The sequence below is a fragment of the Rhodnius prolixus genome, unplaced genomic scaffold (assembly GCF_049639745.1).
Source record: "Rhodnius prolixus isolate KJV_2025 unplaced genomic scaffold, Rpr scaffold_4, whole genome shotgun sequence".
In the NCBI taxonomy this organism is placed as follows: domain Eukaryota; kingdom Metazoa; phylum Arthropoda; class Insecta; order Hemiptera; family Reduviidae; genus Rhodnius; species Rhodnius prolixus.
The window spans coordinates 16,032,466-16,059,185 of NW_027411614.1; the positions used below are offsets into that span (position 1 = coordinate 16,032,466).

The following is a 26,720-nucleotide window of genomic DNA, read 5'->3' on the forward strand; positions in this document are numbered from 1 at the left end:
GTAAAGTATGTTTGTTAGTCGCCTCCGTCCACGATACCTAATTGGTAGTTGGACGTTAAGCCCCGCCTGAAAAAATAGGCAATTACTTTATTTTACTTTATTCTAGCTCAAATCGCGCAATAGACGTGACTGAAATCATGTCATTACAATCACTAGGTTAAAAACTGTATTAGTTTATTAGAAGAAAGAAAGGTGACAGAACAAAGATAAATTATTCGCATTGAAAAGAGTAGATATACAGTAGATATTAATTAAAAATGTTCATGGCAAATTTTTAACCATGGTTCGTTTAAGTAAATCGTAGTTATCAAACTATGAGTTGACTTTTATAATTTCTCAAAGTAGTATTTTATTCCTCACAAGAACATTTTTCACTATAATAAAATTATTGATTACAGAATAATTTTATAACACCTTAAATATTAATGACTGATGTTGGTTTTTTTATAATAATAACAATAATAACAAAATAATACACTTAAGACAATGCCATGAAAACTTCAAGCAGTGAATCTGGTGGAAAACACTAGTGCGGACACATTTTCAAAAAGATAAATTCAAATTAAAACAAAAATAAACACAATTACTATTTTTAAGAAGGAATAAAACAATGAAACTATCTTTTAATTCTTCTTTAAATTACGTAGTAATTGTCTCCTCCACTTTGCAATTGAAGAGCCTGGTACAAAAAGGAGTTATCTACAGTTTTTTTAAAATTTTTAGTAGAGGCAAAAATCTAAATATGCTTTAAGATGTATTCCTTATGTTGTGCCTACTGTAAGGATTAGTTAATATAATGTGATGGGGTCATTTAGGGCTCAATTTGAACTTTCTAGGGCATTTTTTTTTAAGCTTGCTACATATAAGCAAAAGTTATTTTGCAGCTAACTCTTTTTTGTACCAAAATGATAATTTTCAGTAAAACTTGAGTACATATTAAGTACTTTAGTCAACAGATTTCTTGTTTTTAAGCTTTTAAGTGGCATTTTGTGTCGAAGCGAATGTTAGATATATTATTATGCCTGTCAAAAAGGAAAAATAATAATATCTACCTAATATAAACATTAAATAAACCTAATAAAAAAAATTTTTGTTTAATTGATTGCGTCATCTTTTCTGTTTGGAGCAAAAGATAGTTTATCTGCAGTAGAAAACTCATTTTTGCTCCAAATCTAACCTAGGTTAGAGAATAAGTAGTAATAAACGAGTTTGAATAAAGACTCGTTTATGCACCAAGAGATGTAGAATTGAACATACAGTAGGGGGCGCCACTAAACATATTATCTGAAAAAAATGTAGATAACTCCTTTTAGATATAGATAAGCTCTTCAATTATTTGTCAAATTTTAGAAAGTAAAAAATTACTGAAATCTCTACTTGAGTTTGCGGAATAAATTTCTTTCTAGGTCATATTTCCACTTAACCTATGACCCCAGAATGAAGATAAAAAGGCTGCTGTTGCTAGAGATGGCCATTAATCTTAAATTCAACCTTCATAATGAAGTTACCCGTTTGTTACCCCAATATAGAATAAGAGTCTACAATACATAATACTAATTAATTGGAAATATATATAATAAACGTTGTCGTGAATGGATTTTATATTGAGACAGTGAAACTAGTTTTTCTGTTCCAAATTAACTTCTTCCGTTTTACAATTATTGAGAAAGATAAATTTATTCTCTTGATGTTATTGTATGTAAGGTAGTGAAGTGGAGGATAAACGAAATGTCTGCGAGTATCTATAGAAATAAGGTCGTCCATTAGTATTTGTCATAACCCCGTAAATAACCAATTAGTGAACGTCAGTAACAAGGATATCTATAATGTAACAACTAGTGGAACTGAAGATTCACTGCTTTTGTAACTCAGGGACCTGTATTCACGTATAGCGAACTGTTCAACTTCTGTTAACAGATTCGATTCTGATCTAGTTATTTTACTTTCGAATCCGGATCTTTTCATTTAAACTAATAAGATACTATCGAGGGAAGGGATTAGCTATGAGGTTAGCATACTGGACTCCCACGCGGAGGTCCCGGGTTCGAATCCAGCAGCTGACCCTTAGATTTTCTCTTCCTAGGAGCTTCTTACAGCTCACTGTCCGGTGATGGACAGTGTTGTCTGTAACGAGAGAACACTTTCCGGAGGCCGGCAGTGCACTGGAAAAAGCTCCGGGCGCTAATGACCTCAGCTGTTGATGCGCAAAAAAAAAAAAAAAAAAAAAAAAGATACTATCTACTCTCTAAGAAATAAAGTTACTCCATTTCGTGTCATCACGGTTTTGGGATTTAGTTTCTGAACACAAAACCTCCTACCATATTACCATATTGACTTTAAAAGAGATACTGACCATTTCCTGAGCAGAAGTTAATGGTTGCTAATAAGAATGGATGTTGAAATGTCAGGATTGTTCATAGGAAAAGTTTTCGATTTTTTTACTAGAAAAAGAAAAACCGAATGTGCTCTGTGAATCACGTGAAGGATAAATTCATGACAAGTTGTCTGAATAAAAGCAGTAGAAAGCTAAAATAGACAAATATAATTGCAATTTTGCCTTTTCCTTGATGTTTAGTAGATTTATTCCAGCTCCTTTTCTATTGAAACAAAGGGGATAAGGAGAGTACTTTCCTATCAGTTTCATTCTGCCTGAAGAAATTAAAGAAGGATTAAAAAAGTCAAATTATAAAAAGTTGTTTTTATAATTAGGTTACTTTAATATTTATAATATATTCTTGACAACCTGATGAATGAAATCGTGCTATTGAATTAATGCTAAATTGATGCAGATTAGGTTTACGATGGAGGTCAAACACAACTAAATTCAAAGTGCTTTAATTAAATTAATTGTTTCTAACATTTGGACAGGTATCCTAAGTAATTCCTCTTGAAGGTAACATTAAATTCATAAGTTGTACCAATTAAAAAAAAAAAGCTCTTTGTTTACAAAGACATTGATGGTAAATTTAAGATTTATAACAATTTTTTATGTTAGACATTTCTTTTAAAAATATATTTATCATTATGTGATCGCTACCTTTTTAAAAGCAAAAAGATAAAGTGACGTTATTAATTTTTTTATTAAAAAAAGAATTTGGAATAGATGCTTCTAACTATGTCAAGGGAATAGGAAGGGTGAATTAAACTTTCTTAAAAGGCTTTAATTAGATAGATTATTTTTAACTTGCATTATTATTATTTTCTATGAAATTAATATATTTTTATTTTAAATTTACAACTTCTGGGTAACGAAATTCTCTATAAATATGACTAAAATAACAAATAATTAAAAATTGTGATTATACGATAAAAGAGATACAAACAAGTTTCTCATTACTCAAATAATTAGACAAACTGGAACCAACTAGTATTATTATTACATTAATAGTCTTTTAGTGATTCAGAAATTCTTTTTAGCCCGAGTAGGATTCCGTGAAAAGCGTCATTTTGGTGTTATTTATGGTCCTATATAATGTACACTATTAAGGAAAATATAGTGTTGCTAAAATTTTGGGGTTAAAGAAAATTTCTGTTTTTGTTTTGTTCTTAGAATTTTTCAAAACTGATCCGACGGTTTTCCTTTTTAAGGTAGTTTGGGGCTGGTAAGATAGGGATATTCTTCAATCTAAAATGGTATTTCAGCGTACTTTACGGTTTGACAAATTGTTTAATATTAGTAAGAGATAAGTATGATTCAAAAAATGGGATTACAAAAAAAGTTTTGGTTAAAACCTTGAGAACTTATGAAAGTCTTTGAGCGTTCACACCAGTTTTTATTTTTTTATAAAATACTTTGAAAGTTTACGCAACAAATTATCTTTAAATATGTTTCTGCCTAAATAAGTTAGTGCCATATTTCATTAAATTAACATTGATTAATGATTCAAGTAAGTTCTACATTTTAAACTTTCATTTTGAGTGTTAAGAGAACAGTTGTCAATTAGAATTACAAACTAAAGATTACTTTTTATTCAAAAATGAAACAGCACGTCAGTCTCTCTATTTATGACACAAGAAATCTGTAAACCGCAATATGTATGAGTGCAGAGACTTTTTACGAGTTAAACTTAACTAATAGTAGTACAACTGATATGAAGTAGTATAAGTGTGAGTATAAGGTGTCAGTTATTATAGAATTGTGTGTATGTGTAATGAATAGTGATACAGGTGTAACTACACATATTAAATATAGTCTATATATAGATATGTGCAGGGACTATGTTATGTACATTGTGTAAGAAAAATCTATACCAAGATTAAATAGACTTTCATAGTTATAAGAGTTAAGTAGTTATGTGTCTGTATAGTTTAAACATTATAGACTACAAAACAAAGGGTTACAAAATAAAAAATACACTTTCAAATACATAATAAACATTAAGCAGTTATTTAAGTACACAATGTAAATGTAAAATAGAAATAAAATTTGCTACTGCCATATTTTCTATCTTCTGACAAATAATTTTCTGCATAACTTTTATAATAACATTGATCCAATAATAGTTATTATTATAACGTATTGTAATTATATTATTATATTTCATAGCTAGTCATTCGCCTATGTGATATAATAAAGTTAATTAATATTTGTAGTTGAGGGGCATTTTTTACTTTATATTGACTTATAATACACTTAAATTTACACAAAATATTTGTTTAAACAAGAAATTCTCTTACGCTTGATAAACTTTAACCTAAACCTTGGAACAATGAAGAGATTAAGGTATCTTTAATTTGGTTGTGTTACCGTCGTTAAAATGATGTTGCTGAAAGATTTTAGAAACGAATTTACGTGGTTTCTGTGAGGGCAATCTAAATTGTAGTAGTTTTGGAAACCCCTTTAATGCTTCTGATTAATTGAAACGTGAAAAGTTCACAAGTATTATTATTCAATTAGAATTACATCACAATCATTTATGCTGCTAGACTTGATTCTCAAAAATAACCTTCAAGAAGCTTGTGTTAGGTATGGACCTTTCAAATGTGACGACGGATAAGGAACTTCTCCTTCATGGGTTTAATATTACTGACAAAATTTCAGTTTAATTTTCGAAACTGTAGGGACCAGCAGTTGAATCCCAACTCAACCCGAAATCAGTTCCTGCTTCTCTCGGGTTCTCAATAACCTATAACGTACTCTGTTTATGAACAGTACATGTACCTGAGAAATTAAAAATAACAATAAAAACTGGCTTCCGAACATTATCTTAGAGTCTCACATTGGGCTATATTTCCCCACGTTGTGGTAAAGAAGTCATATATTCATTGGTGCTATCATACCCTCACATAGACCGTGTGGATTACATAGGAATATATTTTTAAATATATTTACATTTTATCAAGGGCTTTTAGCACTTGACTCGGCGTTACCACAATTCACATTAACTTATTTGCCATTAATTTACTAATTATTTATAAATTTTAATTATGAATTAAAATTTTAAAGAATCAAGCCGAAACACAAACGCTGATAATTTATCGCACGCTTTGCCTTTAAAAAACAATATAAATATTTACGTATTTAATTTAATGAAAGATACTATTTTTATAAATTCCTCAGCTAGAGATACTGCAGTTACCTACTTCTCCAATGGGTATTGTTGCAAAAACTCTTTGTGACACTGAATTATTGCCACAGTTGATAGCCAAACAAGAAAGGAAAGACTTATCTTTAGAGGCCAAATAAGGACTGGCAGCAGCATGCCTAATACTAGAACATAGGTTTATCATTTCAAAAACGTATAGAAAACATTATCAGAAGAATTCCATATGGCTCATATAGGCATAGCAAAAAATGAAGGGCCTTGCACGAACTCTAACTTAAAGGTCCGGCGAAGATAAAGGTATTGAGGGTGACAACAACATATTCTCACAGCCAATGCTAACAAAGTTTAACCGCATTTAACTTGTCTTCACGAAATGGAAAGAAGTCAAAATTACAAACTTAATCACATCAGAGATGACAATCCAAATTGTTAGCTCGCTATGGCATCTCTTCAAATGTTGTCACGATACTTAGTTTATAAAACAAGTACAAAGAGTTATTTTTTAAAAGGGCTATTATACTTTACCATTTCAGTCACAAATAAATAAGTAAAATCTACGTCCAAACCGTAGGTAAAGCCTCTTTTTAAAGTCATTGTCATGTTCAACTCCACCCGGGCTTTGCGGTATACTATCACTGCTCGTCACGTCGTTTTCCATCACAAGATAAGCCCGAAGAGGAAGTGTACAAACGCCACATTGACCAGATGCATAATGCACGTCTACTATTTAAGGGTAAACTGATGACGACAATTCTGAAAGAAGAGTGCAATTTCTTTAGGCGAACAGGTCCTACTGCTTCCACTGAATGCCATCTTTTCCATTCCAGATTATAAATTTCAAACGACCTTAAAGTATGACTCTTTAAAAAAGTCTAATATTGTTTCTTGAAAACTTGTTTCATTAGACATGAAACTAGAAATTTTGTTTTTAATTGCATGCAGGAGTAAAAATGTCAACTTCTCTTTGACCAGAAGGATCATTTTAATTTTTTAATGAATAAAGTTTTAATCATAGCCTTCTAGTAAATAATGTGAAATATGACCAATGTATAGAATTGGTTCGATGAATATGCACAAATGGATAACGTTAGTAACATGATAAACATCTTGATGATGCGCATTCAATTGAACAAAGGTCAAATTTCTAAAGAGATTAAAAATTAGTCGCCAAGATAATATGGATTAATCTGTGAAGTTAGTTAGATCAATAAGTCTTCTAGATTAGTTGCCTCTTCAATCACAGCTAATTACGGTTCACATCACACAGTAGCAGCTAACTTCCAAGAAATCGGCACTATCGTGCTTGGCATGCCTTAGACTAGAACTATCTACTACTAGTTACGATTGTTATCTACATTTCTGCACTACGCGAAGTCCTCTCTTGCCATAGATTTATAAGTCCAATTCAAATTGTCATTAATTTATTTTATTTTTTTCTTTGAACCAAATAAATTTAAATGCAAACTTTATATATTTTTCGCAACATTTATAAGTCGCAAACGCATTAAATGAAAAGGTATTTTCAATCTAACAGTAATATTCATTAAACTACAAATGGATCTTCCAAAGGAATCCGATTTGGGTGATTATCTTACAAGTCATTGTGAGAATACGTTGAAGACGATGCTAAAACTAACTATAAATATAAAATACTGCAAATTTTCAGCGCAAATAATAGTAACATAGATTATGGAAGGAAATAGCTTAGTGATTAGTGTACTGGATTCCCATGAACAAATCCCTGGTTCAAGAACAGCTATCGGATCTTAGGTTTTTTTTTCCTAAAAGAGATAGTTTGTTGTGGTGAAAGGGATGATGATGGATCCATTTCCAAAAGCAAACCACAGAAAAATTGAATCATGCGACCCTACTATTATCTCTGCAAGACCAAAATGAACCTTTCCTCTCTGTTCGTATTTCTGGGCAAGGTACCCCTTACAGTTTGTAGCAAGACTAAGTATTTTCATAAGGCCTAGAATGGTTATAGACCCGCTATTCAAGCAACAACAACCCAACTTTTCGTACTGCAAAGTGAAGTTGGTTATCCGTACCATTCTGGAAGAGGTAGGCCACTGTTTGGTATCTTAGTGACAATGTAATAACTCTCAGTTTTTACATCCTCTAATGGCAGAATCCTTTCTATTAATTTATTTTGCAGTTATCAACTGTCTCATATGAGGGCTGAAGAATTCAATCAGGACATTTTTCTGAGCAATATGTATTGCGTGCAAATGCAATTCCTTTGAATTCTGTGCACTGAAAGATTGATTTAATTTTAATTTCATAGTGCCTTGAGAAATTTACAAATTATTTATAGCATTTATAATAATGGACTCGAATAAATTTAACAATGAGCCACGTAACTCGCTAACTCACCACAGGTTTGAACTTCACATAAAAAGTATTATCATTTCCTCTTCAGCGATAAACAGTATTGACGTAATGTAATATCACTCACTCGGGTGGCAACATGCTAAGAAGGCTTTAAACACTGAAGCTTGATGCACTAAAATTGATAAATGAATAATAAGTGTTTATGATAACTAAGGGGGAAAAAATATATGCAAGAGAGGTAGTACTGAATACTGGTGGGCTCTCTTTTATGATACAGCTGTATATTTATTTCTATACTCACGTACACTTTTATTAAATAAAAACTTACTTCTGCTTCGATACAGTAAATATTTCTATGAGCCTTTATTCTGATTTGACATTAAAAAGCTTCATATTTAGAATAGTCATTCTCTTTTCCTAAATAAGATCAGAAATTGATGTTGATTTTTTTTTTACACAGTAACATCATTTAGCTTTGTAAAATTTTATTTCGTTTTTTGTAAATATTCAAAGAATCATCTCATTATAGTATTTTTTAGAAAATCTGAAATCAAAGATAAGAAAATTTAATAACAACAGAAAAATGAGAAGAAAATACTTTTAGTAATCAAAGAAAAGATTTCACCTTTCACCTATCAGAATGACTGATGAAAAGTACTAATTGGTTTGTACAAGAAATCACATGATTTTCACATGCATAAACACGTTTCAAAGTCCATTTTCAGCTTTATGTTTACTTCCCTGTATTTCACATTTCCAATTTACCTCTCCCCACTATTGTACTATAATTTTGTAGACTAAGATACATGTCAGCATGTAAGGTAAGTGATTACGTCATTCTGAAAGAAGGAAATAAAAAATTGAAATACATTATTTTATTGGAACTAAATGCCAGTTTTTAAGCCCAAGAGTTAGCTAATAATACCTACAAAGAATTCACCAAACACAATTCATGGATATATCTCATTGTTATTTCTTTAACTTAATAAAATGAAGCTATTAAGTAACGTTAAAGAGATGTATGTAGTTGACAGAAACAAGAGGAGAGACTGTATTACTGTAAGGAACATAGATGTTATTTAGGTGGAAACCAGAGGAATTTCTTGTATGTGTTTGCTTACTACAATTCGTGCAGCTAACAGTGTTGTTGTAACTATAGTGCAGCTATTAAGCAACTACTAACGTGCTTTTAACAGATAAACGTGTGGATATTATGAATAATGTGAATTGAGTGTCCATGAATTCAAAAGATTCGATACTTTTACAACAAACATGAACGACAATAAATTCCGCAGATACTAAATGCTGAGAAAAATTAAAAAAAAAAAAAATAATTAATTATTTAATTTCGTTGCAATTTTTAGCTGGCTTGAGAATCAGAGTCGAAGGAAAAAGAACCATTTGAAATATTTCCTACCCGAGATATAGATTTAATATGTGAATATAAAAGTAGGCGTCACGCCACGGTAGCCGAGCTGTTAAAGGCGAGGCTGGCAAATCTAAGATGAATTGTGGTACTGGATTCGATTCCAGTAAGATCCTAGAAATAGGCCTTAGATTTTATAAAATGATTATTATGAGAATTAATTATTATGTTTGCTAATCGCCTAATTCACGAAACTTAACTTGGTACTTCGATCTAAAGCCTATTGGAAAAAGTAGGCATTCTCAATGAATAAAAATGAATTTTCAGTGAGTGAGTGAATGAAGCCTCCTTTTAAAATTAATTCTCAACTAACGGAATAATTTACATCAAAAAATATGTAATTACTAAATTGATAATACTAATAATTGTTAAATAATTTGTAAACTTCATTCCGCAAACATTAAGGATCTTTTCCAGAAGATCCCTTCAGCTTTCTCCGGACAGTGATGGACAGTATCGTCTATAACGGGAGGATACTTGTCCGAACACCCGGTAAAAATGTTGCCCTGCCTTAACTTTAAAAAAATAATAACAGGAAGGCTATGATAATAACATAAATATTTAGTCTCAAATGTAAATAATACACAAAATCGTATCAAACTGTCACTATATTGGTTTAAAAAAGGATTATTGAATAATAATAACCTGCTACAAGCCTCCACGCGATCCTCTCATAGCTGGGGCACCCTTGTGCAATTTGAATTGATAGGTAAATTCTTTATTATTCTGCATCAGCTTCTCTTTTACTGAGCTTCTAAGTTAAATTTGTGAAACTGCGGACTAGGAAATCAAACTAGAAATTGCTAGAGCGAGAAAACTGAAATACTGTTTAAAAATACCAATTTACATTTATTATTATTATTTTTTAATTCTGTACCTTATTTCTACATCCTTGAACTGACTTTTTTCTTTTTTTTCTTCTTATTATTATATTTTTTTTTGTCTAGATGGTAAACTCATTTCTTTTATTTGATATTTTATACTATTGTGAAGGAGAATGAAGGAATTATTTTAATTTGCCAGCGTTAGATTCTTTTTTTTCACTAAAAAGAAAAGAAAAAAGAAGCTTTTAAAAATTATCGCTACACTGGTATGTTAAAAATAATTTAGACAAACATCTGAAGACCCAAAGAGATTCCGAGAATAGCTGTAATCATTCAGATACTGCAACAAAGTTCAAAAGGTGCCGATGTTCTTTCACACAATGGCACTTAAAAATTTTTATAATAGAGTTTATTATAGTTGTACAACATGTATTCTTTTTGTCAGAAAGGAATTATTTTTGTTTTTGTTTTTGATGAACTAGTTCTGCAATTTGCTGAGAATGTGATAATAAATTCTATTTTATAGAAGCTGAACTTCGTCCTCTATTCTAAGTTTCTAAATAACAATATCGTTGCTTTTAGCTGCATCTACTTCACAAAATATTTTCTTTGATACTTATTCAGTGGGCAAACAATTGACAGAATTGAAAATATGCTTAATAATCTATGCGCTAAAACTTTTAGGTCCAGTGCAAGGAGAACTGAATACAGATAATGTAAAACCAAGTGAACATCTTTAAAGATTAATTAGTAGCAGCATTCAGAATTGCCAATGTTAGGTGTAACCAATGAGTTTATTACTAGACATTTAAAACATTCATCTGAAGATAACTAGGTGAGGATTAGGAAGTTTGACGTAGTCATTAGCGGCCTGGGTAAAAATATTATAACTTTTAAGTGTCCAATCATAGCGTAAAGGGCCTACTTCTTTATCTGTTTAGTTCCACGCATGCTGAGCTTCATTTGCAATCAACCATTTCTCTGAGGATTACTTTAGAAAAATTCGTTTTTTTCTTTGACTTCCTTGATCGTTTTCTAATTTTTTTCTATTTTCGCTTTGGTGATTACTTACTTGATTATAATCATCCCTGCCGTACAAGTGTTTAGGATAAAGTCATAGGACTGAAGATCCGGGGACGTAGATAAAGGAATCAAGACAGTCACGAACAATTTTTAAGTATTACACCTGCACAAGAAAAGAAGAAATAATATCTCATATACAAAGAAAATCCTGTGGTGATACAAAAATTTTATTGCATGACTATGCACAAAATATATAAAAAGAGGAATTAAGGAAATACTGTGTACATATTTCAGTTACCAACGAACTAAAAGTACCTATGACTTATTTGTAATTGTATCGAACATTCAACAATGAAATGAAAAGTGTCTTCACTCACCAGAAAATTACAGAGATAATACAGTGTCAATCTCACGAACTATTAGAGCATTAAAAAATTACTAGGTACAAAGTAATTGGAACAGTTTGACAGTGAATTACAATGTTGTTGAAATTAAAATTATTAGTTTTTCTGGTTTTTCTTAGGCGAAGAGAGCTATTACTGTTTTATACAAATTGGTATAAAAGAATTTTACCCCAGCTTTGCAATATTTTCCGGTTAGTTTGAGAGACCACCCAAGATTAAAAATGAATGCGAACATATGCATGTTTGCCCCCAATATCCGGGTCGAAACTAAAGCCTCTTGTTTCATTTTCCCGGATGTAATAGTCTATACCGTAATACATATGCGGCCAATAAGTCTATCTCTGTAAAATCCCTCTCTGTCTTAAAAATGTTCCTAGTTTTTTAACCATTACATAAGCAATGACATATTAACTCTTCACAATTCTAATAAAATACCTGCCTCCAGGCTTAGCGAGTGATGTTAAAACCATTATTTTGGTTGTGGCAAAGAGCCTAACGCTCTTCGAAATCCAGCAAAGTAATCTATTATAACACAGTCCTTCGCTTGATTTGGAAATTATAATTTTGTAATGGCCGCACCTATAATTCAATAAATCCAGATAAATATGTTCATAAATTATTATTTTATTAAGACATTGTTAAGAATGTTTCAATAAAAAAGAAAGAACCTATTTTTAAATCCTAAAGTAAGAGGTGATATACGGAAACAACTGGAAAATATTATTGATATTATAGACTTTTATTTTTTAAAGTAGATTTTAAGATTATAAAAGTATATGTGTTTATAATAATACACATATCATTGGCGTGAACTTGATAGACAATATTGTTGTTCTTTATTGTTCGCTAATCCCAAAACAATAAGTAAAAGTGATAAATTTTTTTAAAAGTTCCAAATAGTCACACCCACCGGAAAATTTCTGAACGATGCTAAAAAAAAACAACAAAGAACGCCCTTTTATCGTTCTGTAAGTATATGTTTCTTACAAGTATATTAAATGATAAATGCACGATTTATAATGTCATTCCTCATAAAGACGTAAATGTTCAAGATTACATCAATTACTTATTTATGCTTCTTTCTTTAAATGCCCATACACTTATATCATTTAAATACTATTAATCAAATTAAAACTTCTTGAATAATAACAGTTTAAGAGAAGCAGATAAAAATTAATTTTTTAGAGTACTTTGTAACAAAATTAACATTGAACAAAAACCAATTATGTAAAAAAAGTAAAATGAAAGTCAATGTTTTTTCTTCTATTTTAGGATACATCAATTATGTTAGTCTATCAACATAATATGGATCGCAGCGATTTGATGGCAAAGTGTAAATTGAATTGGTCACAAAAATCAGGCTATTCCTTTATGCTCTCTTCTTCTTTGCCATAGATTTATCATTTATGTTAGTACTAGAGTAAAGATATATTCCTCAATAAAAACAAAATTGTATCACAATAAACGAACGACAAAAAAAGAAGATAATTTATTTGGGGCGCAAGTTTTAATCTATCTCTATGTCTCGCCGTTGGTGAGGGGTGGCTCCAAAAAGTAGATAGTTGGAAACAGATAGGGCGACGAACATTGGAATGCACTGAAAATGTAAGTTTGCAGTTGCGGGTCTGAAAAGTTTGTTTTCTTAGTGTATTTATGCTACTTAATTTACAGAAACAAACATCTTAAGCAGATTGCGGTGATCAAGAAACTTGAATAAGACCATGGTGTGCAAATGGCGAAGTGATTTCATCAGACGTTGCAGAGGAGATTGTGGAAATTAAATTGTAAAAAGATATTGCTGACGCCATCTATTGAGAGAGTTGTGAACTATATCAAAACCCTAGATTTGCTATCTTTTTAGAATCAATTTTTATCTGATTTGAACGAAAAGCAAATATCCTCAGTAACTTACACTTTACGTTTAATATAAAACGATGCTCTCAGCTTTGAAGAACAACATGCTGTTTTTGCTGGATAAAGTCATATTGTTTTAATATCACTTTTGATAACAAAAAAAGAAGCAATATGCATGAAATTTTATCCAAAAAATATCGTATAAGTAATCTACTTTGTTTAGCTCTTTAAAGCTAGGTCTTCCACGTTTCCTAATTTTTGGTTAGGGTCATTAATGCCCTATTAAAAAGTTTCCAAATTAGGCTAGTTTTCAATTTCTAGCGGCAAATTTTGTTAAATATTACAAATGAGTAATTTCTTACCCTACTCTTTTTTATCTTTTGAACAGATAACAGTTTCTTATTAGAAAACTTAATTTAATGAACACTTATTCTGTCATTATAATTATTATTACACAAACATGTTTTAAATTTATACCACTTTTCTATTTGATGTTCTTCTTTTAACAAACAAAGAATAACAAACATTCCCTGTATTAGTTCCCTTTAAAATCTTTTATTTTTTGAATGCATCAGACAAACGAAATCATATTTGTATAAGAATTAAAACTTTGTAAAATGTTCTAAACAACTATTTGGCTTCTAAAATCTCCGGATTTGGTCCCTCTGTCGCGGCTTTTACTTCGAGACATTATTTTCCCTTGTAAAAAATACTTGTATCATTAATATAATCAGGAAAATATGAAATTTGATAAAATTAAAGATTTTAGTATCATTTTTAATTTTTAGCAACAAATTTTGTGAAAAGTAAACATATTATATAAATCAGTATTGATTCAACAAAGGAACTTAAAGAATTCGCTAAGAATAAATTACAAAATTTTGATCGCTATAAACTCAGAGGATATTCTATGTTGGATTTTCCACCCCTGGTTAAATATAACCATTATCTCTCCTTCCACAGACAAAAACGAAGGGTCCTTTCACTTATGCTAATCAATGCACGCTTTTATTTGTATTGAATTAAGAAATAACGCAATGTACACTGCATTTCTTATCCTAAGTTAAGTATAACCATCTCGTTCTAACCAGCGGTGATGGTCAAATATTATACACTGTCATGTATAGTCTAGCCTCTACAGCATACTTGTACGCGGCTAAATCTGCGCGTTAACAATGGTGATACGAGAACGTATTTAATAACATATCGAGAACCTTTATAGTGTAATGTTTAAGTTAGTATTTCTTATCTCATTCTACTCATAAATTATGTCATTGTTTAAAATAAAAAATGCCGTCTTTAATAGCTCAAGGTAATTGTTTGTACCTATGAAAGGTGAATAGTTAAACTTGTGTCATAATATTTAATACAAATAAACAACTTATCTTTAATGTGGACAATAAAATGATATCGTAAACGGTACTAAGATAATTATTTTATTTAAAATGTGTGCAAATGTTTTGAAACAATATTTTTTATACAAACAATGCACAATAGTACACTGGGTATTAGCGAAGCATGGTACTGATAATTTCCATTTCAAAAATATTTTAATAACTTTCTTAAATTGCTGGAAGAGTTAACTGATGGGAACAGAGGTGATAAATCGGGGAAAACAATGGATTAACACGGAGGTGGAAACCACATATTCTCCTAACAGAGAAGACTACAACAATCCTGGGAATGTTGTAGGAATGAATGAATGCTTTTTGAAGATAATGGAGTGGCTACCTAGGGAAAGAAATGTAGATGTTGAGCACAACCATAAGGCTAAGCCAAACTGGATGGCGCTGGTGGAGGATATGACAAATTGGAGGAAAATTTTGTGCAGGTAAAACCGTAAATACACTGAAGAAGCTTGTTCTATTTCCTGCTAAGGGAAACCATTATCTTTCTGTTCGCTTTGTGGTGTGACGTCTACTTTCTTGCATACAAGTATATATATCACACACAATTACCTCCAGACCTTAGTGCCTTCTCATACTTTCATGGTTTTGCACTGCGGTTACTATTTCAAATTTAGAGGTCAATCTCTATTGAATCAAGTTTGTTTACCGCATAACATCGATTAGTTTTCCGCAATTACACAATTATATATTTCTAGGATTAATAATCAATTTTGTTGTTGATTTCAATGCTAATGATCAGCCAAATTTTACTTTAACTTTAGATAACATTGAAAAGGGATAGAGAGCTCTGTAAACAATATCTGTTACGGCTAATTATGTGCATAGAATTATGCGTGTTAATGTACGTGAAATAGGAATGTGTGTAATAAAAAATAAAGTAATCGCTTATTATTTTAGGTGGGGCTTGACGTCCAACTACCAATTAGGTTTTGTGAACGGGGACGAAAGCTCATACTTTACAATAAACATTTTTTTTTGTTTTAACAAATAAAAAATGGCCTTACTCTGGATACGGGCTGGGGATTTCCCATTTAGAAAGCCACGCTCAAATCAACCAGACCAATACTTTGTTCATTCCAACAAAAAAGAAACAATAAAAACTAATACCTCTGTTCCCATCAATTAACTCTTCCAGCAATTTAAGAAAGTTATTAAAATATTTTTGAAATGGACATCATCAGTACCAGTGTACTATTGTGCATTGTTTGTATAAAAATATTGATTTATGCTTTTGAGCTTGATAGTATATAAAAATTTACAAACATCCTCTAATTTTCTAACCTCTTTTTTGAACTCAGGAGACCACAAAACGGACATTTCTCGAGAAAACAAGACATAATCCTATTATTTTCCTAGGTTGTTGAATTTTTGGAAATAAAACAAGATCAATTTATTGGTATAGTTGTATTTTTTTAATAATTACAATCAATTTTTGCTAAGATAACCACTGGTTCGTTTAAACTGAAAAGTATACGTTTATTTACTAGAAGTGTTTTATATGATAAATATTTCAGTTTAATTTAATTTAAGAACTACTATTTATAATTTAAATATAGCTATTGCTAGTTTTTAGAAATTGAAAATGTTAATTAACATTAAAAAAAATAAAATAACATTCAATCGTAAACTCCGGCGAACTTCACTTTTCAATTTCTGAAACGTTCATTATATTTTCCTTCTGCAATACTTGGCAAAATAAAAATTATAAAAATATACACATACATACTTTTTGGGGAAAAAATAACTTCTGATTTTTTGTAAAAACTTTTTTTCAAGAAAATTATCCATTAAAAATCCATAAATTAAACGTAATAGAATAAATGGACTTTTCACCACATTTTTCAGCAAGGAGTGAAAAGTGATGATGCTTCATTAGCGTTGTGATTTGTTCGAGAGGATGGACCACTAGCTAAAGTAGTGTGTCAGTTTTCCAAAATCGAGACGAAACTTGTAAGCCTGTGAAGCTGTTCTTCAGTTGAAGTGATGTAAGTATGTGGAACAGGTTTCCTGACAGGGGAAACCAAATTTCCTTCCACTGTCCATCCATGATCTTTTGCAAGGCTAGCTACATCTGTGGTACCAAGTAACTGGGCCACTGAATCAACTGTAACTGAAGAATACGCATTGCTGACCAGATTCAAGCATCGTTCTCGTACACTCTCTGCAAAAAGGAAACATAATACTTTATGCAATTGTATTTTTTTGTTTTACTTTTGTAACATTCAATCACTTTTTTGTTTTCCAAGTTTTAACCAAAAATTTGTCAAGATTAATTGTTCAAAATTTTGACATACTTAGACTCGCTAGCTTTTTATCCTTGTGTCTACTTGTTTCAAACTATATATCTACGTTGCTTAGAACTGCATCATCAATGTTTACAACTTTCATTCAGTGTCAAAAATAAAACAAATATTTTTTTTTTGCGTTTATTTTTGCTACAATCAGCGCGTTGGCGCTATAACAGAATTGTACGTACAAATAATTAATTCTCCTTCAGTTCTATTTCTCGAGGTCTCCGTACAGGGAATCCCTAAATATAAGCAAACTGTTTGATGAAGGTATTTTAATAGAAAAACTACAACAGATTCACCGACTAGCAATAGAATTTTGGAGTTGTACCTGGATGGAATCACTAATTATAACCGAACTGTCATCCCGTTATACCTACACAGAATTGCGTATTTTGTTTTCGAGTAAGACATTCTACAAGAAAGAAAAATATTTTCTAATAATACGGACACCAATAAGAAGCGCAGAAAGTTCTTTGTTTTAAAAACAGTTTGAAAAATTGAGACAATTATTAAAATTATTATTTTTAAACGTGAAAGGAAGTAACAATTAGGCTCTAAAATGTGTTCATTTCTAATTGAAAAGAATTTCTGCAAATTATTATCATTGTTAAAAATTCTAATTTTTTCAAATGTTTCACATCGCTGAATTAGTTAATTTCGCTAACTCAATAAAAATCTAGCAACAATGAAAATTTATCATTAGAACGTACATATTTATACTGCTCTGATACATTTGGGTTATTAATTTCATCATAATACTTGTTTTACACACCTTTCAACGCCGCCATTATGGATGCAACATTTTCAGTCCAATCAGTTTTTGTCACAAGAGTATAGAAGGCTTTCATATCCCTCTGCCACATGGTCTTTCCTACTGCCCAAATGTTGCGAAGTTCAACATTTTCTGCTTTTAAACTAGCAGGTATCCTCTTCCACAAAAACTTAGCATTGCATCTGAAAATAAGATGTTCATTGATTTGTTTCAAAAAGTTTTACTAATTTTTTAAAGCAATCAAATTACTCGAATGTTCTATTTATGTTTCACTGTGACTTAAATTTCGAAAGGCAGAAGAACCTTATACTTCATATTAAAATGTGAGGCTTGCTGTTGCATTGCAAGCACAATAATAACAGAACATTGATTTTGCTAATGGGATGATTGAATATCGTAACTTTTACACAGTATGCCCAGCGATTTTAGACTTAAACTCAGTTCATTTATTCTTAAAAGAGATGAATTGAAATCAAAATTATTTACTGTTTTAGATTAAGAGCTTACATTGTTATAAAGCCTGAGTTCAGGAACTTTTACATAAGTTTTGATGAAGGGCTACAAACCCATCTTTCCATTGCCTGAATAAGCTTTCTTTAAAGAACATTCAGTTCACTATACCTCTTCAGTGCAAAACCAGCTCAGTGTTCTCTCGCTACCCACACCACTGATCACCACCGGCCAAAGAGCTCTTCAGGGAGAAAATCTAAAGGTAGCAATTGCATTTGTGGAGGTTTGGGCCACCAGCAGACAAGTTCACGGCTATCAACGATACAAGCCTATCCCTTCCCTAACGCAAATTAATGTTTTTAGAGTAGTGTTTGAAATAACAGCATAATCTTTACAACTGAATAACTAATTAGAGAAGAGTAGTGGATCCTTTTTCCACTAAATTACTTCTCAGAAAGTTACACAGAATCTACTTAAGACACTAACCACACTTATTTGATTTATTTTTTTCTAGCATTATTTTTAAAGTTTCTTACTAACATATAATTTAAATATTTTTTAGCCTAGTTTTTTAAACTAGAGACCACTGACAGGTTTAGTGGTGGCTTTTGGGGAGAAAATTGGGGCCGAACTAACTAGACATTAGCCTGTACTGTATCCTTACAATTAAGTCATTTTTTATAGTTACATTTTTGTCCAATGCTTTAATACCTATATTCACTTCCATGTAAATTTTAATTGATCCTGGACATAAATGAATCATCTTTTATTTTTGTGAATTGGAACCAAATGTTATAGTTAAACCGCTTAACCACTGAGAATGAAGGCTAAACTTTTGAAAACAAAGTTGCAATAAATTTTAAATAAAAATGTGCCTTTTATTCAAAACATTGCTTACTCTCAAAAATATCAGCAGAAAACATTTTATAGTTACACTGTATTTCAAATAGTGCTTTAATTTACTTACAGATCATGTTGAAACAAATATATGGCCAAAAGTTTGCCGTATAACTGAGGAGATGCAACACCTACCGGAGCCTGCAAATTATAATTCCATATTAAAAAAAAAAACTAATGTGATTTCCAAGTTACCAAAAGTAAGGAATTTAGTTACTTGCAACTCTTGTATTTCAAGATCAGCAGCAATTTGGTCAAAATTTTCCGTTAGCATAGTTTTTATATAGCAAATACTACAGATTAATCTACTTAAAAGTACACAAACATTTTATATTTCCAGATTCACTTTATTACCTTTGAACAAAACTATTTAAACAAGGAGGTTACCACTCAGGTAACTGTGAAATGTTAATTTTTCAGTGTTGTCTTTTATTGACATTCCCAACAGAATTTAGATTATTTTGAACATGTTTTATTTCACTAGAATAAGTAATACTTTACTTGAAAAACATTATATCTGAATGTTCCGCACTAAACAAAAATAAATCAATCTACCAAAATACATATTAGCGGCACCTCATGTACAATCGATAATTATTTCTACCCCTCCACCAGCACTTGACGGCTTATTAAATGTTTTTTAGCAGCTTACAAAATTATACCTCACTGAATTCTAAATTAAGCATCAGAATTGTGAGATCCTGGTCCAGCTAGTTAGTTGATAATTGATTTTTTTTGGAAGTAGAGGACAAATCTCAAAATTCAATTGAAAGCAAAAATAATTTGTACAATTGAAAAATCTAAATATATTCATCTTCTCTTACTAATAAATAGAAGGTATTGCGATCGTTCCGATTTTATGTTTATCCAGTTAATATTCTTTAAACTTGGAATGCAAATTGCCTAGTGAGGATCTATAACTTTTACAAGCAAATTTTCTGAGAAAATTCTTGTTTACTAGTTTTGGTGGAGAGTGAGCTTCCTCTGTCACTTATTTTGTAAGCTCTGTTCAGTTCCGATGAATGATAGAAAATAAAGCAGTATTGAATAAAGTGATATAATTATTCTTATTCTTTCAGAAGGGCTTTACATCCAACTACCAATAAGGTGTTGTGGACATAGGCGACTATTAGCAAACACTTTCCAATAATAAATTCACTTATTAACCACTGAATAAAATCCAAGGTCTAGAAATCGAACCCAGAACCACGTCATAGCTTTGCGGATCTCTAACCGCTCGGCTACTGCGGTTCCTCTTTGTATTTAACAATTTTGTGATTTTAAATTGAGCATCCAGTATTGATAGTGAGGTCTAAATATTTCGGTGCTTATGTACTTCTTGTTAGTTATTTGTTGAAATTTTTTATATTTAATTTAGTTACATGAGATATTAACATTTTATGTTTCTTTTCAATTAGAGTTTAAAAAGTTTTCTTTCTTTTTAATTTCACCCTTCCTTTCAGTAAACCAGAAAAAAGAAAAATAAGGGAAGATGAAAAATACTTAAAGAAGATTTCCCCATTTCAGCTTATTGAACACTAAGCTGTCCTTGGTTTTTGTAATTTAATAATCACTTTAGCTAGAGATATTGTATCTTCTTTGGCTTAAACCTCATTAAAGGCAATGCATTAAATACAAATTTTGTAATTTTTTTAATTCACTTCTAAAATTTACTTATCTCTTCTCGGACGAATTACTTTTTGCAGATGAAGTGTTTAATCTTTTACAAAATTACGGAGTATATTTTAAGGATTCGTTTATGAAGTTGTAATAAAAAATTATAGTTAACATTAATTATTTAGAGAACCTATTGCAAAAAAAATAAAATAAAAAAAGAAGATTCTCCAGGGCCTTTGCTAGTATTTATTTCTCATTAATTTTTTACATTTTATCCACTCTTCTTATTGTTAACTTACCTCATTTAACAAGAACGGTATACGCAATACATAAGCCGTCTAAAACAAAATAAGCCTCAAAAAATTTGTCGCTAACTTTGCAATAAGTTAAGGATTATTTAAAAGAGAACAGAAAAATATAAGTTGCTCTGCTTTTACTAAAAACTTTACTTATTTATTTATTTATTTTTTGCATCGTGTTGTCTCTATTTCCATTATTGTGTAAAAATTTACATGCCTTCCATACTGCTGTGGAATATACTAATTAGGAAAATATTTTAAATAAAGACTGAATAATTACTGTAAATAGGAACACTAAAAAATAAAAAAATATATACCCCAAACTATAATTAATTAAAAAAAAAAATGTATATCATAAAATTTACACTGACGTGAAATTTCAAAAAACTTAATAAATAATATGGCACATTAAATTCTGATAGAAAAGCATTGTTTTCTTCCATCGGTGTTTATAAAATAAAGTAATAATTACAATTTAATAATTTTAAAGGTATAATTTGTGTCTATTTATATATTTAGTTTTTAATTATTAGTTTTTCTTTTAATAAGCTCGTATTTTAAATGTCTCCATTACAAATTCTGTACATAAATCTTACAATAATTATAAAAAAAAAGATAATTAAATAAAAATAAAATAAAATAACTAACAATTCTTTAATTCTACAGCCTTATCGTTATAACATTAAACAGTTAAACAATAACATTTTTATAGGATGCAATATTTATACTACACATTTTTGCAAAAGGATGTTTTACAACACACATTGTCACGATAAAGAAAAAAAAAAAGAAAAAAGAAATAAATTATTGTAAATAAATTTACATTTATCTTTTTGTTTGTATATAAATTTACATATTAACATAATATAAGATAAAAATATACATTAATATTCCTCAAAACTGAAATAAATAATAATATCTGCCTCCTCCTGTTAAATTTTGAAAGAAAATATGAAGAATGTTTGTATTTTTACGCTACATGTATAACAGAATCGTTTTTTAGTCTCGTTTTCTTTAATCCTGAAACTTTGGATTTGTGATTACATTTTTTAAAAACAATCATATGCTATGTACTTTAGTTATGAGACTTAGATATGATAGATTTATGTATTTAGTACATTTTTTTTTTTTTTTTTTAAGAAAGTGGAAATAACTAGAACAAAAGTTTCGAAAAACAAGTTAAATGAAATAAAGATTTTTAGTTATCAATAAATGAATTCATTGAATAAATAATGAATGGATATTATTGTTTCTTACTTGATTCATGTAGGAAATTGTAAGTTGAAAACTATAATTAGGAATCACTTCTTTTTTTTGTGAATAAAGAATGAAATTTATCAAATATTTTTAGCAGTTCACATTTTGAAATCACCTACTTATTTTAATATTTTTTTACTCTTCCATAGGTGTTAATATATTAATAAAGGTACTCATCAAGTTTTTGACCCCAGACCAGTATAAATGATCAAAATTGAAATCGTCGGAAAATAATTTCCATTCTGTGCTTATTATTATGTTTTGTGAGCGATATTTTGGATTATTCAAATGATAAATTTTATTAGTCACGAAGGACTCGGTTTCAATTACGAGAATACTTTTTAACACTGTTAGGTAAATGAAAACTAATTGATTCGCATAAAAAAAAAAAGAAGATTCTATCAACTTTGATATACATAAAACGTAAAGATAATGAGATTGATTAAAAAGAACTTTAGTTTAACTTTTTTATTAAAAATAAATTTGTTCGTTAATTTTTCAAATCCTAATGAATTCACCCATCGATTTGTTCTTGTTTATTTAAGTTCATTTTATTTTTACTTTACACATGTAAGACAAAGCAAGCACCAATGATCTATTTACACCTCTGTACATTTTATAAAATATACTACCTACTGTTTTTTTTATGTATTTTTAGTTTTTAATTCTTTTAGTTTTTCAAGAAAAGATAGTACACGATATTTGATTTTGCAATCTACTTTTTGCTTTATGAATTTGATTTTACTCAAGATGCCATTCCCTCACCCCCAAGATGTTTCTCACTAGTTCTTATGCTTCAGACAGATGATGATTCTGTAATATGTGTTTGATAAATAAAATATTTTTTAAATAATCAAAAACTAAAGCATAAAATAAAATACATGTTCATATCTTAAGAGTATGCGTGTACTATGGTTTCTATTTTTCTATTTTTTTTATTTATGTAACTTTCTTTAAACATTGGCTCATTAGATGACCCTTAAAAACGCCTGGTAAACAAATTAAAGGCAAGTTTTATATCAGATTCAGGAAAAATGTAACATACGAATAGGAACGGTAAGGATACTTGGTATGTTTATAAAAGATAAATGATCAGAATGCATAATGAGAGCAAGTGGAAAATTACGGTCAGATATAATAAACAAAGAAATAAATTTAAGTCGTATCAGTCAATTATTGTTCACTTGGACGCATACATTACATTAAGAAAGAAAAGATATTAATGTTTGAAAATCTTTGAAACAGAAATTAAGTACAAATTATTTAACGTTCTTCATACTTCAGTACAGATTTCCGACTGTTAATAGATAAAAATGTTTTACAAGCATTCTCATTATTTGTTTTTATAATACACCTATTCTTGTACAATTCTGATGAAAACATTCATACGGCTGATAAGTGTAGAAAAATGAAAAATAATTTTTCAGCGAGTTACTTAAATTTTTCTATGTAAAATAAAATAAATAAATAAAAAGCTGCGAACCTGAGTAATTTATCGAACAAATTATTTGTATAGTTATGTATTTTTATTCTTTTATAAGGGACATGACATTTCAGTCTTTCATTTAACTTGAATTTCTATGTTTCAAGAAATATTATTATTCTTATATCATTTTTTTTTTTTACTTTATTTTTTAAACTTTTCCACCTAAGTGAATAAATATTTCTGATTAAATTCTAGATACTAGTTTACATATCTGTCTATAATGTATATTCGGATGATATTATAATCACGAAATTAGGGTAAGGCTAAAATAAAATCAGTCTTCATAGTATTTCATGATTAAATGCATCCGAATACTCTTACTATTTTCCGATCTTTGCTCTGCATAAACAATTAAGTTATTTTATGATTATTACTGTTTTTTGTCCATTTAATATTTTTTTTTTTTTTTTTACATGTTTAATCACTGAAATAAAGATCTTGAGATCGAGAAATTGCAAGGAGTTTGTACTTTAGGTAAATAATTAGAAATATTTTTTATTTTATAGATCTTGTAATCTTCATATTCTTTCCAAAAAAATACAACTATTACATCGTGTACCTAATTTGCATCTATTTATAACTATTAATAATTAATACCTGTATTGTAGTCGTACATAAATGCACTTTGAGGTTAGTATGTAAAATTTAATCTATTTAAAAATATTTTTTTTAAGTGTATGTTACAGTTTACTGTACCTATCTATAATAAATGGGCAGGATAATTGTAAGCCTATTTCCGAACAAAAACAAATTCTGAGCCTAAATTTCTAATATAGCAAATGAGTTTAGTATTTATCTTTTAATTTTCAACAAAAAAGTTTGGACGATTTCTTTTTTGTTTTTATTAATTTACAAAATAATTTACGATTTATTTTTATTTTTTATTTTTTGCACACGTCGCTTTTATTTGTTTACTCTGCTTGCACCGCTTTACATAATATTAATTATTATTTTTACTATTTTACTTTTAATAATCAAGTAACAACGCTTTAATATTCAGTCCTTAAATAGAGAAATATCTGTAATATATTTTTTTCTTTATTTTCTTGTAACAAATAACATTTAAGTACATAACTATTTATAGTATAAATATAATTCTACTACTCTATCTAAACACCTGGGGCTTTGCCCTAGTACAATTTTTCTATACATCGCACACAATATAGTATACGTTTATTATTTATACATTCAATAGGTTTTAATTATATATATTTATATATCTAATATTTTTTTTTCTTGAATGGAATACCAAATAATCATCTTTTCAATATTTAACAGAACACAAAGTAAGCTCATTCAACTATATGTAATATTTCATAATTTACTATTCATTCTTAAATTTTTCTTTTCGGTAAGCGAAGCCGCTATTTCTATATTCTAAATTTACTCTCATTATCTGCCTCTATGTTGGCTCCTTTTATTTACTTATTTCAATTGAAAATATTGTTTTTGTGTAGCTCATAAAAAAAAAGAGAGAGAAAAAAAAAGTTAGTATACAAATTGCAATATTTGGCCAAAGCCAACATTGCAGTACATTGTATAGCAGCCATACATCCAATTTATTCATCACTCAAAACAGTTCATTGTTGGGTTCAAATATTTTAATTAGAAACTAATGGGCATCCATCATTCTCAATACACATATTTAGAGCATTCAAGTATGTATGCTTAAGAAGTCTCGTTATTAAGTGCTCCTTGACTTATGATGGAATGAATCAGTGTTTATTTCGGTCGAGCTTTGAATATTTAAGTTATGAATGAAACTTCAAATCGCAAAGAATAAGTTGAAACTTGATAAGCCTCAAGCTTTTACAAAAATAAATAAATATTTGGATGAGATAATATAAACTTTCAACAAAATAGAATAAGTTAATCTAGCTTCAAATTGACACAATGATGACAGCACACATCCATTTACCCAATACCTACTCATTGTCTTGTTTTTTGTTTTGTTTTGAAACTGCCGCTTTACAATAAATTCTGAAGCTATCTTTTGCAGCAATCAAACAAAGGATATTACAAATATTTTTAAATTTTTTTTCCTAGTCAAAATTTTCAGTAGAATTAAATCAGTCGTCGATTTCAATTCTACCTTTATTAAATTTTATTTACAATTACAGTTTTAAATAACGACATCTAAATGATTTTGTTTTAAAACCGATCTCTCTCAAACCCTTATTGTTGAACCAGATAAGAAAAACAATTTTTATTTGAAACATTAATTTGCAAAGATCGTACGAGATAGAAACCTTTATCCACTCGAAAGTGGCTGAAACTATTTTGAGCTCTGAAGCTTTTAAAGTTAAAAGAAGAAACGGTATCCATTTATTTATTTTCTGTTAGTTTTTAGATTATCTGCCTAAAATTTTGATTTATTTAGGGAACTAAGCTTGTTCTCTTGCTCAACTAAGCTTGTTGATTGACATCTTAAAGACTTCAGTGTGTGTGAATCGAACAATATTACATCATGGAAAATGCATTCAGAAAGCAAAGTCAGCAAACTAATTTCAAAAAGGATGCGTCAAATAATCATCAATTTGAAGCTAACTATCTACATTTATTTAATTTTGATAAATAAGAACTTTAAGTTTGAATAGCCAAAAGCATTAAATAATGATAAATGCAAACGAAAATCTCAAAGAATATTTAGTGGTAAGATGTGCATAATTGACTGCTAAATTACACAAATTCTTTTTATTTTTTGCATCAATCAAAATTTGTTTGTGATATTTAAAACTTCCCATCCAAACTTTTATTAAATAAAGTAATGTAAAGCCTATTTTTTTGGGCTGACTTGACGCCCGACCATGGATCTGACTTTTACAATAAAT

General features: G+C 29.5%; 1 protein-coding gene across 1 annotated transcript; it reads right to left on the reverse strand.

The window, feature by feature from the left end:
• Positions 1 to 16,209: 16,209 nt before the first annotated feature.
• CSN8 (COP9 signalosome subunit 8) lies at positions 16,210 to 19,639 on the reverse strand. The gene is made up of 4 exons (XM_074132034.1): positions 19,448 to 19,639; positions 19,301 to 19,371; positions 17,884 to 18,065; positions 16,210 to 16,981 (listed from the first exon to the last, which is right to left on the reverse strand). The coding sequence occupies exons 1-4, from the start codon at positions 19,502 to 19,504 to the stop codon at positions 16,743 to 16,745; spliced, it is 549 nt and encodes a 182-aa protein (XP_073988135.1). The 5' UTR covers positions 19,505 to 19,639; the 3' UTR covers positions 16,210 to 16,742.
• Positions 19,640 to 26,720: the final 7,081 nt, after the last annotated feature.